Source organism: Urocampus carinirostris, chromosome 3 (genome assembly GCF_059441175.1).
Source record: "Urocampus carinirostris isolate Australia breed hairy pipefish chromosome 3, RoL_Ucar_1.0, whole genome shotgun sequence".
In the NCBI taxonomy this organism is placed as follows: domain Eukaryota; kingdom Metazoa; phylum Chordata; class Actinopteri; order Syngnathiformes; family Syngnathidae; genus Urocampus; species Urocampus carinirostris.
In genome coordinates this window covers 61,366,060-61,382,691 of record NC_142351.1, presented here as the reverse complement: position 1 = coordinate 61,382,691, position 16,632 = coordinate 61,366,060, and the positions used below count along the sequence as shown (strand labels likewise).

General features: G+C 43.3%; 1 protein-coding gene across 1 annotated transcript; it reads right to left on the bottom strand.

Annotated features, from left to right (window-relative positions):
- Window positions 1–4,508: 4,508 nt before the first annotated feature.
- On the bottom strand, window positions 4,509–12,983 carry styxl2 (serine/threonine/tyrosine interacting like 2). The gene is made up of 5 exons (XM_088332838.1): window positions 12,828–12,983; window positions 12,642–12,760; window positions 11,835–12,066; window positions 8,019–8,236; window positions 4,509–7,092 (listed from the first exon to the last, which is right to left on the bottom strand). Exons 1-5 carry the CDS (start codon window positions 12,932–12,934, stop codon window positions 4,544–4,546), a joined length of 3,225 nt encoding a protein of 1,074 aa, XP_088188964.1. The 5' UTR covers window positions 12,935–12,983; the 3' UTR covers window positions 4,509–4,543.
- Window positions 12,984–16,632: the final 3,649 nt, after the last annotated feature.

Below are 16,632 nucleotides of genomic sequence, written 5' to 3'. Positions count from 1 at the left end.
ATCCATTGCAGCCTGGTCATCCTGAAAGGGGGATTACCTCATGTACGGGCCCTTCTCAAGGTCTCTACATTTTCCTCATGTTTAGCTTTTTGAGTTTTTCCTCTCCCTCATTCAGGTTTTAGATGAGGGCATGGTGTCATAATAGCCTGCTGTTTGCAATAACCTGTGGTCTGTGCAGCCCTTTGAGACTCTTTGTTATTAAGGGCTATACAAATAAACATGACTTGACATGTCAAATAAAAGGGAAAAAAAATCATTTTAAAATACCTCTCAGTAATTTAGTTGCCTTTCTCTGGTGCACACAAAAATCAATTTAAAAGAAAACCTCACTTTTGACAGGCACGTTAACTAAATCCCGTCATAACTTCATAGCAGCACCTTCACGAGCACATGGCAAAAAAATTATATGACTTTCGTTGATTTAGGCGGTACTTCAAGTTCTTGATCATAGAAAGAACCACCTGGTCCTAACTAAACCCGCAACAGGTCGAACCTAATAAATTGCTCCCCTATGTTGTCACGCGTCCCCAATCCGGCTCTCGCCTGCGATTACATCACTGGAAACTGGTAAATTGGATTGTGGATCTTGTAGTCCGTTAGTTGTCATGAAGCACACGCTGTTCCTTGGACAAGTGAGCCTACATCCGATCCATCATTTGATTGGAAAAACAAAAAAACAATAAGTAACTTGCATAAAAATAAAATAAAAAAAAAACAAACATTTCATCCCGGAGGCCAAGGACAGCCAATGGGACTATAGTTTGAAGCCCATGACTTAATATGAAAGATTAAAGGGATAATGTATAATTTAGTGCCTCCTGGAGGTAAAATACTCATTATTTGATGTGGTATCGTGTTATATTATATATCATTCATTAAAAAAGAACAATATTGATCAAGGGCTTTACAAATAAAAATAAGATAAATAAAAATGTTTTTTTTTTTAAGGATAGCACGGCGAGTGACATCAGAGGAAACATAGACACATCCCAGATAACTTGGACCGGACATTGCCACGGCATACTTAAAGGGACAGTGTGTATTATCTAGCGCCTCCTAGTGGTAGCAAAACTTTAATTCATTTAAAAAATACAATATTTGATATAAGTTATATATACATATAAAATGTTTTCGTGTGGCTTTACGCTAATTCCCGGATGCAAACAGTCAGCCATACTGGATGGGTCCACCAGACACGGTTTGATGTTGTCAAGGGTCTACACTAATTTTGTTGGCTGTTCAAATGAAAGTGGAATGAGCCATTTTGACCCAAAGAGCCATAATAGCTAGTTACTTAAGATAGTTGAAGCTCATTTTGACCTTCATTTTTTTCTGCCCGTGTGCGGCACAATCCTGAGATCATGAGATCAAACCTCCTCTGTGGAGTTTGCATGTTCTCCCCATGCTTGCGTGGGTTTCCTCCGGGCACTCCGGTCTCCTCCCTCATTCCAAAAACATGCATACCAGGTTAATTGGCCGGTTCAAATTGTCCCTAGGTGTTAATGAGCGAGCAAATTATCTGTGTGCCCTGTGATTGGCTGGCAACCAGTTCAGGGTGTCCCCTGCTCACTGCCCGAAGATAGCTGTGATGGGCTCCAGCGCCCCCGCAACCCTACTGAGGGTAAGCGGTGCAGATAATGGATGGATGGATGGATTTTTTTTTAAATGAACCGTGATACAAATATGATGGCTTTAAAAGACCATGAGCCTCACCTTGAGGGAGCTGAAATAATTGTCCATCATCTTTCTGATACAAGTACCGGTACTCAAAAAACCCACTTGCCCTGTAAAAAGTTGCCCGGTAAAATGAGAAGATAATGTAGCAGTTTGGTTACCTTGAGTTTCCGTAGTGTATATTCTTCCTTGTGCTTTTTAGCACTTGTTTTCAGTTGCATTACAGATTACAGTGACATCTTGTAGTCAAATAATACACACTGTCTCTATACTCATTTTTTAATAGTACTAAATAGCAGCACGAGATATGTTCCCAATTTCCAAGGAAGTGAAGGAGGTAGATGAACAAGGAGAAGTAATGATATTGGTCTTCAGATTCATCGGCAAATTCAAAAAATGGATTTATTTGTTGGATTGATTTATATTCATATTAATTTTGGATTTGTCTTCATTATTTATTTTTATTTTGATATTTTTAATTCACTTAGTCTAAAACACTGTTCAGGAATGTCACTTCCCATCTGTGAACATCACATTAGACATTATGTTTAGCAGAAACACTATCACTACGCCATACCCACTTTTTATTCACTTATTTCTAGTCGAGTACACACACACACACACACACACACACACACACACACACACACACACACACACACACAAAAACATGCAGAAGAAGAAGCGTGGACTCTATTGGACAATGATGCATTTTATCCAACCATTGTTTTGTATAACGTTTATTTTTAATCTATCATTTTTTATCAAATTTAAGCCTATCTCATCCTTTAATAAGTTTTAAAAATGCTCTTGTTTTTGGGGGTGCTTGAGTGGAATTCGTGGGTACTTAAGTATCCCTCAAATTGGTCTGATTACATCCATGTTTTAGTCATTTATAAATTCATTCATTTTGTCATAACTATGTAATTTCATTTATTCAGCCGTTGATTCCACAACTCCGAGCGCAAATTTTCAGTTTCTCATTTGTGCCCAGAATACTCAGTAATAAAGTCTTTAAAGGAACTGCTCATTGATTTTATTTTGAAAACTTACCTCCTCACTACCGGGATTTAAATGAACACGCCATTTTTTTCACCTCTCAAATTTTATTTTGGGGGTAATTTTTTTCTTTACATGAAAGCAAAGATAATTTTTGTATTAACAGATTTCAAAAAGGATTACTCTTTAAATAACTCTTATGAACCATTGAGGGACGATTTTGGTAGCTTTTTCTTCAGGAGATCAAAACTATAAGATGACCATTTTCCCATTTTTTGCAAAGCATTGGTTGGTTTTATTTATTATAAAAGAAATACAATAAATATGTCTTAGCATAATTTGTGCATACAAAGACTAAACAATGCATATATGTGTTTTATTATTGTGACCATTTATTCCATCTAGTTTCTATACCAATTAATGCGCATGCTTGTGATGCGTAAGTAGCACTTAAAACTCAACTAAAAAATTTCAGTAGGTGGCTATGGTGACATCATGTGGATACATTTATTTTATTTTATTTTTTTGCAGTGTTTCTGACCGCATTCCCTATGAGGACCTCAATTTGACATCTGTTTTAGTAATGGAGAAATTTAATAAATTAAAACATTTTCTTCTTTGTGTGTATGCCTAATATCTGCAAGCTTCTTAGTGCCAATAACTCAGGTAACATCAAGGGAACAAAGTTGTTGTCTGTGGAATTTTTATCAGCTGAGTTATGAAATATAAGTCAAATGTTACAAATTACAAATTTGATGGCTCTTTTTGGCGCCCTCGCTATCAAAAAGTGAGGTACACTCATGTCATTGACACCCATTATGACGGATCGCATATTGCTGCAAGCGGGGACCAGCAGAAGGAACTTTGGTTGGGGTGGGGATGGGGGTGGGGGTTCTATTCAGGCCGGCCAAGAATTAAAAGCATGAACATGGTCGTAATCCATCATCCCTGGCTGACTATTACTGATAGCAGGGGTCGGCAGAGTGCATTATATTTTCGATTCGGTTCTCTGTAGAGTTTCTTTATCATCCACCAAAAATAAACTGCTCTGTTTTGCTCGCAAACCACCATCCCAAGATGACTATTGCTGAGAGCAGGGGCTAAAAGAGCAAATTTTTGTCATGCGCTGTGGCTTTTTTCCCCAGTTCTTTCTGCCAAAAATCAATTTCATCTGTGTGGCTGCGATCCAATATCCTAGGTCGACTATTTCTCTAAGTGGCCAAGGGTGGAGCCCATCACGCAAATAGATGTCATTATCACATTTACCCTTTGACTTAAATGATGATTTTATCCATGTCACCAACCAAATCCATCAAAGTCCCGTGCAAGTTCTCTTCATGCCCCAAAAGTGTGCTCCTTCGCTACATCCCGTATGTTTGCAAAATGTGCTTGTACGTGGCAAAGACTTACGCTATATATGAATGGATACAACTGTGACATTGACTATATGCAGATGGATACACCATTGGCATTTTGCTGAGGGGGTAGAAAATGAAAAGGGTATGTCACTGAGAAAAAAATCAATACACATGAGGTTTTTTCTAGCATCTGCGTGTTTCATTCATCTCAGTACTACAAATCCAACAGTGATGTGGAGCGTAAAAATATATCCTGTACGAGGAAAACTGCACATATGCCATCAATCAGAATTTTGTCATCTGTATACATGTAATAGTATTTGGAAAATGAAAGGAGTTAGCCAACTATTGCAATTGCAATTCTTGCACCTGGACTAAGACCTTAATCAGATTTCACCGTGTGTTTACATGGCTTTAGATAAGCAGAATACCGGTACTTGCAATAGTATGTTACCAATTGGATTATTGCCTGCATGTCAAAGTATTAAATAAGACTCATAGTGTTTTCCTTTCTATGATTGCCCTTGCCCTTTGTTTTCCTGCTGCATCCGCCAGGCAGCAATCACCTCGTCGTCGGGCTCCCGGGCGGCCGCCCGAGCTCTGATCCGTTGCCTCGTTTGTGCAATGAAGGCCTCAACGTCCTCTTCCTCATCGCCACCGTCAGCTTCCCGCCTTGCTACTGCTGTGTCGTTGCATTTGTGCTGTGGACAATTCGTGAAATTCCTCCTAGAACTAAAGTCATTTGCTTCATCGTCCTGGTCGTATGACCTACTGGTTTTAGCGTGGCCAGAAAAGCAGGAAAAGTCCATGTCGGGGGTGTGTGCGTATCTGGAGCTGGTGCCATACGTGTCATCGTCCTGTGAGGTCCTACGACTGGAGAAATCAAACTGGGAGACGGAGCCGTCCAGGTAGTCTGCCAGATCCTCTAATTCTGCAGAAGTAGCAGTTTTTCTTGGAGGGGGCCGGACACTTTCCAACCAGTCTTCAACACTGGTGTTCTTGTCATTCTCCAAAGCGGGATTTAGGTTCAGACATCCAGAGAGGCCGAACGTCTTTCGGGGTTTTTGCTTCTTTTTTGCCCCTTCGAGGAAGTCCTCCTCCACCCTCTTCTCCTCATCTTCATCGTCATCCTCCTTTGGTTTCTTTTTCTTGTACAAAGTGCTGCGCTTGTTGTCCTCCAAGATTTTTTTCTTCTCGTAGGTTGCCATCTTGTCTCTCATTTCAGACTTGATCTCCTTGTCAATAGCGTTCAGTTTGCCGAGGTTTACTGTGTCTTGGAAGAGGCTGAAAAGAGGCACGCTGGTCGTGGTGATTTTGTTTTTCTTGGCATCCAGAACTGCTGAACTTCTCGTGCTGGTGCTACTTATGCCACCAGCCGACAAGACAGACGCTGGCCGGTCCATGCCCTGCGAAACACTACTGGAGTATGATCGACCGCTCAACATGGAGGCTTTGTCGTCCTCTCTAGCTCTGCCCAAAATAAAACTGGTTGGTGCGCCAAAGCTCAGTTCTGATCCGGCAACAGACAAAGAGGGTAGGCTCATCTCGCTCTGCTTCTGTTTAATGGTTTCAGTCACCACGTTGGCAATCCAGTTTTGGATGCTGGCCAGGTTGACCATCTGTTCTCCAGAAGGACCCTGGACGGTTGGGACAGGAAGGATGGGGGGAGGCTGTGATGCCGCCGATCGGACAGAGGATTGCCCACTGATCACGGACACATTGTCGTCAGTATTGACGCTGGGCGGTCCCGTGACGCCAGCTCCAGCCCAGAAGGCGGAAAGGGGGATGGTGGCACCGCTGACACAGCTTTCGTTCTCCCAGCCGCACACCGACTGACTTTCTTCTAGTGTCTTCTTGGAACGCTCCAGGATCTCCTCTCGCTTCTGCCGGCGTTTAACTGTGGCAGAATCCTCCCTTCGACTCAGCTCCAAGATTTCCTCCACATTCTCCTCGCCTAGTCGCCTCTGCTGCCTTCGTTTCCACGCTTGGTAGGCCGTCAAATTGACGTCTTCAAAGGAAGGAGCATTTGTTTCGGAGCCTTCATTTTTTCCATCAGCGCTGACCGAGCTCTTCTCTCCATCACCTCGGTCTTTCTTATTCCATCCAAAATGAATCCGCTTAACCCGCCAACGTTCCAAAGCTGTCATGCTTTCCTTGTTTTTCTTGCAGAAATTATACATAGACGTGTTGTCCGACATGATGCTCTCCATCTCATCGTCAATCTTGTTCTGTCGCGTCGCGTCGCTTTCCACACCTTCGTCAGGTTCATTTTTCTGATAGCGAGCGGAAGCCTCTTCCTCAATTTCCCGGAGTCGTTCTTTCCAGAGGTCGGCGTAGCTGGTGCAGCTGGAAGAGGACGCGGCTCCTGATGGTGTTCGCCTAGCACGATGCTTTAAACGTTCCTTTAGGGCGTGCACGTCCTCACTGGTGACGCTCTCCGCATCCGCATTTGTAGGCATGGAGTCCTCCTCATCGCTGTTCAACTGGGCCTCCCACCATTCTTCGCTTTGGAACATTTCATTCCTGCGCTGCCACTCGTGGATCATTCGATCCAAATTGTCATCTTCTTCACCATCTTCCCTGCTTTTCACATTCTCAGGCAGGGCTGATTTTTCTTGGGTTTTACTTAAGGAGTCATTCAGTCTGATGGACCTGCTCTTGAGTTCCTCAGCAAACGCGGAGGAGGCCACGCTGTTCATCACGCTGCTATCGTCTTCTTCCTCCTCCATCATAATAGAATTTGCTTTCACTTCCACCATACTTTGCCCATCCTCCTGATCCGTCAAAGTGTTTACACTGCCCTCGCCGAAGATTTGAGCTCGAGTTCGAGCATCGATAACAGAGCACTGGCTAAGAGTGTCGTCGTCGTCGCGCTCTTCCAGCAAGTCTTCGTTGAGCTCTCGCAGTTGTTTTAAGAAACCCTCATTTGGGTTGATGGGTCGCTTTTTCCTCATGGCTGTCAGTGACTCCATGATGGTCATGTGCTGGAAGATCATTAGATAGGACGCCACCAAGACTGCTGAGCGGCTGACGCCCATCATGGAAACCACAACTACTTTGCCTGCCAAAAAAAAAAAACACATGAGAATCCCACAAGCCTCTAGAAATTACTTTAAATTTCAGACTACAAGCCGCTACTTTTCTGCTACATTTTAAACACTGTATCTTTAAATATGCTAAGGCTCTTTTTTGGGGGGGCAAAACCAAGAACAATGACAAATTGCTCTTTTTCACAGTGCATTCGATCTAAAAATGAACACCTTGGTGGCATCTGAAAACAATTATGATGCACTTCGAGAGAAAATAGTGAATGTTTTTGCAAACATTATTAATATCATACATAATGGAGAAAAAATAGCCTCAGATTTTGGCAGTTATTTGTTTATTATCAACAACGTACTCAAGATATTTCAACTTTTGCACCCACAATTCAAGTCCTCAAAGTTATCCATCAAATCCGCTACATTTCTTTTTACGTATGATATATCCATATCATCAATGTCAGGTCGCTGAAGTATCCTGTAATCCTCGAGGAATGATAGCAAGCTAATTCACTTTGTTCAATTACAGCGGGAAACAACATGAAAAGACATGTCTGTGTTGCAATCTGGCACTGTTCCCCACAGGATGGTTGCCCTGGAGCTTTTGTCTAGAAATATAAAGCTAAAAATGTACGCGATGCAGCCCTCAGTCCCGTTTTAGTTCATAAAAACATTCTTCAAGAAAAATCCATAAAATAATGGAATTACAAAGAAGAGTCTGAATTTATTTGTAGGGAAACACAGAAACAACAGGCAACTACCTACCAGTGCTGTGAAACTCTCAGGGCCTTAAACATCCATAATTACTCTGTTCTCATTCAGACATGCCAATAAACCAATCATGCTGATAAGCTATGCAACCGAAATAGATCTAATTCTGGAAAAGTTGATTCCTGCCGCTCTCGCTCTCGCTCTTGCTCACTGGCCAAGCGGGCACTGCACTCACCTTTGTGGGTCAGCAGAGCTTCGTCCAAGAACTCAGCGGTGGGCCGGAAGTGTTGCGAGATATCAACGTCAGGGAAGTCGTCCACCTCAATTCCCATGTAGTGCACACCCATCCCGGAGTAGAAGGACTCCCCTGTGTAGACACCGGTTCCGTGTGCTGTGTTAAGGATGTGTGTTATACCCATTCGCTTCAGTCGGGCCTTGTTCACAGCAACGGATCTGAGCGACACATATTCGGGTCAATAGAAATTAATCAACTATCTCCTTCAGGAATTGACTGTGAATATGTTTTAACATAACGTTGGATACATTTACATGCAGGCAGTATTCTGATTGGAAAATGACTATTTCCAGTATTCCTATATAAGGAATTGTCACGCGGCATGGTGGAGGGAAGGGGTGACCGGACCAGAACGGAAGCAGGAGGCAGGAAGGGAGAACTCATACGCGTTGACGATCATAAGTTTTATTTAACCAAATAAAAGTCGCCCAATACTCCGAGGCAAAACAGAACAATACAGAGTTCCTCCGGCACGAACTCAACAGGACAAGGCATAACAGACCGGGATTGTGTATATAAGTAATGAACCAGCACTCGCAAAGCCCAGAATCCAGCCTTAAATAGCAGACACAATTAGTTGAACTGCTTCAGCTGTTGCCCAGAGGGCGGGGCAGACTGGTCACCAAGGCGACCATGACAGAGCCCCCCCTTTAAGGGACAGCTCCCGAGGTCCCAAAAAGAAAGAATTACTACCTCGCACCCCGGAATGGTTCGACGCTCACGATTGGGGCAACCCCGCTCCCTCCTCCGAACACGCAGGAACGGGGAGAGGCAGGCGCCATCTGCGTCGGGCGGATCGGAATCGGCGCTCGGCAGGGGGGGGGTCCGGCGGGCAAACTGGACATGGGATAACAGACAGGCAGAACCGACAAGGACAGATAAACAGGACAGGCAGATTCAGAAGAGTCGCACACAGGACAGGCAGATTCAGAAGAGTCGCACACAGGACAGGCAGATTCAGAAGAGTCGCACACAGGACAGACCGATTCAGAAGAGTCGCACACAGGGGGTTCAGATTCAGAAGAGTCGCACTCAGGGGGTTCAGATTCAGAAGAGTCAGACTCAGGGGGTTCAGATTCAGAAGAGTCAGACTCAGGGGGTTCAGATTCAGAAGAGTCAGACTCAGGGGGTTCAGATTCAGAAGAGTCGCACTCAGGACAGGCCGATTCAGAAGAGTCGCACTCAGGACAGGCCGATTCAGAAGAGTCGCACTCAGGACAGGCCGATTCAGAAGAGTCGCACTCAGGACAGGCCGATTCAGAACAGGCAAGGCAGGGCAGGCGGAATCAGAACAGGCAAGGCAGGGCAGGCGGAATCAGAACAGACAAGACGAGAGAGACGGAATCAGAACAGACAAGACATGAGAGAGACAAAATCAGAACCGGCAAAACATGAGAGAGTCAAAATCAGAACCGGCATAACAGGAGCAGCGGAGTCGGACTGGCAGGCAGCGGAGTCGGACTGGCAGGCAGCGGAGTCGGACTGGCAGGCAGCGGAGTCGGACTGGCAGGCAGCGGAGTCGGACTGGCAGGCAGCGGGGTCGGACTGGCAGGCAGCGGAGTCGGACTGGCAGGCAGCGGAGTCGGACTGGCAGGCAGCGGAGTCGGACTGGCAGGCAGTGGAGTCGGAGTCGACCCGACGGGCAGCGGAGTCGGAGTCGGCCCGACGGGCAGCGGAGTCGGAGTCGGACTTGCACGCAGGGGAGAGGGAATAGCAGGCAATCGGCACGGGAGTCGGGCAGGCAGGCGTCAATTCTTCCCGGGACCCCATTCGAGGCACAGCAAGGGCCACGACGGGCGGGGCCGTGGTTCGAACGGGCAGGGAAGGCCAACTCAGTAGGCGCCTGCCAAACTGCGCTCTCCAGCTCTCCCCAAGTCTCGCTGGGATCGTTCGCTGAGTTCTATTTGTTAGCTGGTTCATTCTGTCACGCGGCGTGGTGGAGGGAAGGGGTGACCGGACCAGAACGGAGGCAGGAGGCAGGAAGGGAGAACTCATACGCGTTGACGATCATAAGTTTTATTTAACCAAATAAAAGTCGCCCAATACTCCGAGGCAAAACAGAACAATACAGAGTTCCTCCGGCACGAACTCAACAGGACAGACTAAAACAGGACAAGGCATAACAGACCGGGATTGTGTATATAAGTAATGAACCAGCACTCGCAAAGCCCAGAATCCAGCCTTAAATAGCAGACACAATTAGTTGAACTGCTTCAGCTGTTGCCCAGAGGGCGGGGCAGACTGGTCACCAAGGCGACCATGACAGGAATATGATTCTAAGTTCTTAGTAAGTATTCCGATTGCAATGGTTAGGTCTGTCCTTTCGTTTTCCGATTTTTGGGCATGTATACAGATTTAAATACTGTAACTCAATTGTGCGCACATGCAGTGGCCCTCAACCGGGATTTTTTTTACCACCTACGAGTAAACTCCGTCTTACTCGCTAAAAAGGCCTCTGATGTATTGGTGGATTTCTCCAGGACGTTTTTGCCTTATTTTACGCCTCCGCTGTGAACATGCCACAGGTGAATCCATCTACACATATTGCATGTCACAGTTGTATAATTCATATACAGTGTAAGTCTATGCTTTTGGAAAGCCAAATACAAGCTCGTCCTTTAAACACACATGACGCAACAAGGGAGTTGACGTTTGGAGGGCGAAGGAAATAGGCACTGTACTTTGTTAATTTGGTGAGTGACGTGAATAATATCATCCTTTAATCTCCTGAGTAGTCTGTGCACTACCTCCTTTGGTGTGCCTTGGTAAACTACAGCCTGGTGGTGCCTTACTTCTCCAGGCCGTTTTTTAGGGTTTTTTCCCTCCACACGAAACAGATAGTACTGGTTTCTATGTCACCGGTATCAGGAAAAAACTCCTGATCCGACTCAGATAAAGAACCAGGTATCCCCAGGGAGTCTCCCCTCCAAGTACAAACCAGGCTGGATTCTTTAAGGTTTAGACGAGATCAGGCGGGCGCTCTTAGGGCACTGAAATCCACTTTTACTGTCAAAGGTTAAAAGTTGAAATGTACTTATTTTCATAATGAAATCTCTTCCGCTTCACCCTTGTAATCGGAATACAGTTACCCTCTACATACCAGATTAATTTGTCCCAGGCTCGAGATTGTACCTAGAATTTTGCATCTCTCAAACAAATATTCTCCATAAGAAGTAACTGAAAACTAATAAATCTGTTCCCGGCCCCTCAAAATCCTCCAAGATCACCCTAAATAGCTATCAAACACATTTTCCTGATCACTAAGAACCTATTTGAATAGTAATTGAACATAAAAATACTGTAGTAAGAAAAACAATATGTTGAATAGATAAAATGCGAGTGTATTATGAGAATTTACTATGAAGGAAAACAGCGGTTGCCACAGGAGTTGTATACATTGTGAGGTAGGAGCAAGGGAGCACGATAGACTATTGACGGAAAACGCATGTGCTAGCTGATGCTTGCGGTGAGCGGTCTTGAGCAATCTGCCCTCCAGATTTAGCATTCTCGGGCAAGATTTTTGCTCAAAAGACATCTTGTATCTCGAATTTCATGAAACTACAGTAGCTTGTATCTATAGGGGCCACTATTCTTTAAAACGCCTTGTATACGGGGTTATTAGTTTGTCTCTCGGCATGCAAAGGTTTTATTCAGGTTGCTCCAAGAATCCGACTTCCGATCCCAGGGGGACGATTGCCTGCATGTGAATGTAGTCAATGAATCTGTACATCGGGAAAAAAATTGGGTTTTACTGACTTCTCAGCGATAAAAATGTTCGGCCACACTTCATCCACAGGGTTGCTTGGGGGCTCCAGGCGATCCTGAATCATAGCTCTTTGGATGTCCATCACACATGGGGTGTTGTAGGGGCTGCGGTCATCAGTCATATCACGTACTCGGTTGTAGAGATCTTCCACCATCAGCTGCTCGGCTGTTTCAAGCATGGACTCTGGAATGGACTCGGTTCGAACCCCTCGAGGGGGCAATTCTGCTGGAATGGAAAAATATTTTTTGTTGAGCTGGTTCGGCTCGTTTGAAATCTGAAAATACTCCTTAAGTGCTGCTAATTTTCATGAATTTCCAGAAGTCAGGATAAAACAGCTCATCCTCATTCGAGTGTCGGACATCCAGATCGTCTCACTCAAGTCATCACCTCGGCTTATTAGTATTATAGATGCAAGAATCTAGACAGTTGCCTACTTAAAATTAATGGGCTCATTTGAGACTGAGCGCATTCCTCTTCAAATTTACTGCGCTCGCATCAGTGTAATGTGAAATCCATGTTTTATCTGCTGGCCTTTCAATTACCTTCTGCTCCATGTGCTCTGCGTCAGTCTCCCGCTGGGAGCAGAAATGGTCACAGTAGGAGCTCGGGTTTTTTAGAATCAATGCGGTTCAGAACATGAGAAACTTGTAAAGCTCTTTGAATTCTTTCAATCTCTGAGTACCAGAAGCGTTTAACAGCTTGGTCAGCAGCATTTAGGGTAAAATGTCATAAAAGTCTTTATTGATGAAATGAAAAAAAATCCTACTGTTTGATCCAACATCTGAAATGTGTCTCACCCTCGTTGATGATCTTCTTGGCGGCAATGGTGGACGACAAGTGGATCGGCTCCATGAAAATACTGGCGGCGTCAGAGCCAGATATAGCAGACAACCTGGACTCTGACATCATAGAGAGGCTGCGAAAGGTACAAAGCATATCATCCTCATCTTACTGCACTAACTGAAAGTACTGAAAGCTGTTACCTGGGCGACGGACATCGCAGGTAGCGGGACTGGATATCCCGGACGTTTCTGTCCTCGTCGTCACCATTTGGCACCGTCTGATCCTCGCAATCGTTGGCAGACGCCATGTCAGCACTGGTGATTGCCTCTTGTTCTGGAAGACCTGGGTCTTCTGGCCACCCCAAACAAGGACCAAAACGTTAAAAAAACAAAAAACAAAGGAAACATAGAAAGCATACAGTATACAGCATCACGATGTGGTATGCCATGTGCATGGCAGCAGACAGGAGAATCTTAATGCGAGTCATCAACACAGCCCAGAAACTTATTGGCTGCTCTCTACCCAGTGTGGAAGACATTGCTGACTAACAGACCAAGAGAAAGATTCCACCCTAAAGGCATTCTGTAAAAAAAGATATAATCTATATACACTACCATTCAAAAGTTGGAGTCACTCACACATAATTGTGTTTTCCATGAAAAATCAAATTTTTTTGATCAAATGAGTTGCAAAATAAAAAGAAAAGATAGTTGAGACATTGAGATTCTAAATAATTATTTTTATTTTTTGAAAGAATGTATTGCTTTCGTCAAGTAACTGAAATTTCTATGCAACTCCAAACTTTTGAACGGTTGTGTGTATTCAAAAATTAGATTTATATTTTGTTCCCGATGTTGCTACTTTATTTGTAATGTCATATTTGCAGATAATGCCTATTTTTCCTGATACTTTAATCCCTCACTACTTTGCGCTTTATACCAAGCAGCTTCAGTGGATACAGTGGGATTTTTGGGGGCTCCAGGCTGCTATAATGGCCTGCCTAAAATGAACTGCGCTGTTTTGACTATGATCCATTAACCCCTAGTCGACTATTCCTAATTGCTGAGGCAGTGAGAGCAAAATTGTGTTCCACATGGCGGCTCTTTTTTATTTCTGCTACGTGGATGTTCGCGTATCACAGAGATTGTTAACCACGATAAACAAAGGATTAGAGTAGAGCTACCATTGTCAATCAAGATTTCAATGCTGGTCCTGAATTTGGTTTACCAGTTCACGAAAGTACGATCCATCATCACTAACCCCAAATCAATGAAGCAGGGCAAAAATGTTCTGCTTAATCCAGTCCTTGACCAAGGAAAATAATTAATCATTTGGATAAATGTGATAAATGAGTTATTACAGTATTGTTTTTATTTGATTTTTTTTCTTTAAGTCTTTATCCTAGAGAACTATCATCAATGTTAACAGTGTAGTCTACGTTGTTTAATCAATGATAAGAATGAAAATTCTATCCTATTCTAAATCAAATGCTTGATGTCAAAACTTGGAAGCAAACAAGGTATCCTTCAGGTTATGAGCATTTCTAAAACCATGTCACTAAGTGCTGTGTCTTTGGTACGTAGAAGTGCATGTTTCAAGCTAATGACGATATCTACGCATAAGTGTTTGAGTAGTTTCAGGCCTGACAGCTGATCTATTTTTAAATGGCAGCTGTGTCACAAGCTTGAGAGCAGAGCCGTGTACAGATCATTACAACACCTTTCACTGAAGTCAAGCAGACATGTTTTACAATCCATGGTGTTTTCTCGGCGGTTTCTTGCGGTTGTCTTACCTTGCTGGCTGGCGGCAGTGTCCATCTGAGGAGGTCGACTATGTCAAGCCGGCGGTGGTCACGCCAAAGTTAGTATGTCCCTCCACCCCTTCGTGACACCCTTGAGGCCCAGCCATTCAGGGGGTCCGGTCACCCGACACCCAACTCACTAAGACCGTCGTCATAACTGGTCTAACCTTCCTCTCTTGTTTTTGCTGCTCATCTTTTTGCTTGCCATCTTTGTTTGGTCCCTGCTTGGTCTTAGAACTCTGCCATTCCTTGTTCAGATTGACCCTAGGGATTTTATGTCACTTTAGAAGCTCTATATCCATTCAGGCAATTATTTTCTGAATTCTCAGTATAGCTTGTCGGTTATCCGAGGAACAGCACGGTGTCAGTGTCAGTCTGCTGACAAGATTGTCCATTTCCCCCCCAAGAATTTGCATTGTGCAACATGTTTTTCCCCCACATTTATTTTTCCTTGTCAGGCATTTTGCCACAAACATCACATCAAGTAATTAACAAAAATCCCAAAATGAAAATAGGCTTGATAGGTTGTAAACAAAGTCTTATGGGAAAACCTTCCCCTAAAGACATGTGGATGCTTCTTCTGTCATTTGTGTCAACTCATCATCATGCCTTACATCCCAATTTTTGTAAGTCAATCCAGAGATTATTACAATGGTTCACTGACGACATACATTTGACATCTATTGAGGTTTTTCTTTTTTTGGTCTTCTCATCCTCCTTATTCTATAGCAACAATATAGTCCATAAAACCTGAGACAAATTTTCACACGTACATTTGTAAAATTGGTCTCGACGTGACAAATGAACAGGCAACAAGGGCTCGATGAGACCCAATGATATTTGAGACCATTGATAGAATTATTTTACATCTGCCATATGGACAATTGCGTCTTCCTTGAAAACAAAGGCACATTTTCAGACAGGTAATTTCATATTAGGTCCTTTTTTTAATGAGTGGTAGATCTTGCGCACTTCATTCACTAGGTAGGTGTCAAGCATATCTGTTTGCCTATCAACGTTTCCATCCAGGTAACCATTTGACAATATGACTGAGTAGCAGTATCATATTTTTCTGAAATTCCATTTGTATTGCATCTATTGTACATGCACAATACAACAAAACCTTATCCCAAAACATAACATTTGCATCGGGATGTCTTGCAAACAAGCGCATCTCTTTGTTAGCGGCTACCAAGCTAAGCTAGCATAAAAGGCTGCAATGTCAAATAGACTGAGTGAATCCAAACACAACAGTTTGTACTAACAACCGTTAAAACGGACCTATGATTCCCATTGCTGTCATAAACACAAAAACTGTGTTCAAACATCAATTTCATACAAAATGACTTATTGATACGTTGTTCCTATCATTGAGTTGTCGTACACAAGTAAAGAGTTAAGAGATAGCGCTGAAGATTCTCTTTGGGTTTTTCTTTTTTTTCCTTTTTTTGTGTGTCCTTGAAACTAAGCATTGTATTTTAACTGAAGTGTGTGAGAAGGGTTTACAATGACACAGTATCTATGATTTCCACGTTGTAAGCAGGCAAAAGAAGGTACAGTCATCAATATATTTGCCACATACTTTGTAATTTTACCAAATAAATGTACAGCGAGGTTTTCCTCATCGAATACGTATTGATGCCACAAAGCACTGTGGGACCTGTAGTCCAGAGACGAATGATACACGCAAACTCCGGTTTACTTGCTGAAAAAGCCTTATGTGTATCAGTTGATTTCTTTGGGACATTTCCATTTTATTTTCTGTTCCCAGAGCAAACTTGCCACAATTATTTCCATCCATATGTGGTGTAGGTCAATGTTTCTGGCAAGCGATGTGCAATCACACTTTGTAATCAGACAGAATGCAGCAAAAGAGCACACTCTTGAACAAAGAACAAACAAGAAGGTGCTTTGAGCATGTTGGTTAGTGAATGAATCTGTTTTTATTTAGAGGGACATTGTGTATTATTTAGCGCCTTTAAGTGGTTAAAAAACATAATCCTTTCAATAAAAACATTATAATACATTTTTAAAAGTACTCGTAGGTCGAGAATTTATATATTTATTTTACATGACAAAAGCCTCACCTTGACGGAGCTGATATGATTGTCATCCATTTTACCACTACAAGTACCCAAAGACCCCAAAACTTGATGCTTGCATGCTGGAGAAATCGGACAAGGCTGGGCATGTAAATGAGAAAT

Excerpts from the sequence above, each read along its gene's own strand:
- styxl2 (XM_088332838.1), bottom strand. The coding sequence starts at position 12,934 with ATGGCGTCTGCCAACGATTGCGAGGATCAGACGGTGCCAAATGGTGAC. Across the intron at positions 12,761-12,827 it reads CTGCGATGTCCGTCGCCCAG|CCTCTCTATGATGTCAGAGT; the intron begins GTAACAGCTTTC and ends TACCTTTCGCAG. Across the intron at positions 7,093-8,018 it reads AGCTCTGCTGACCCACAAAG|GCAAAGTAGTTGTGGTTTCC; the intron begins GTGAGTGCAGTG and ends TTTTTTTGGCAG.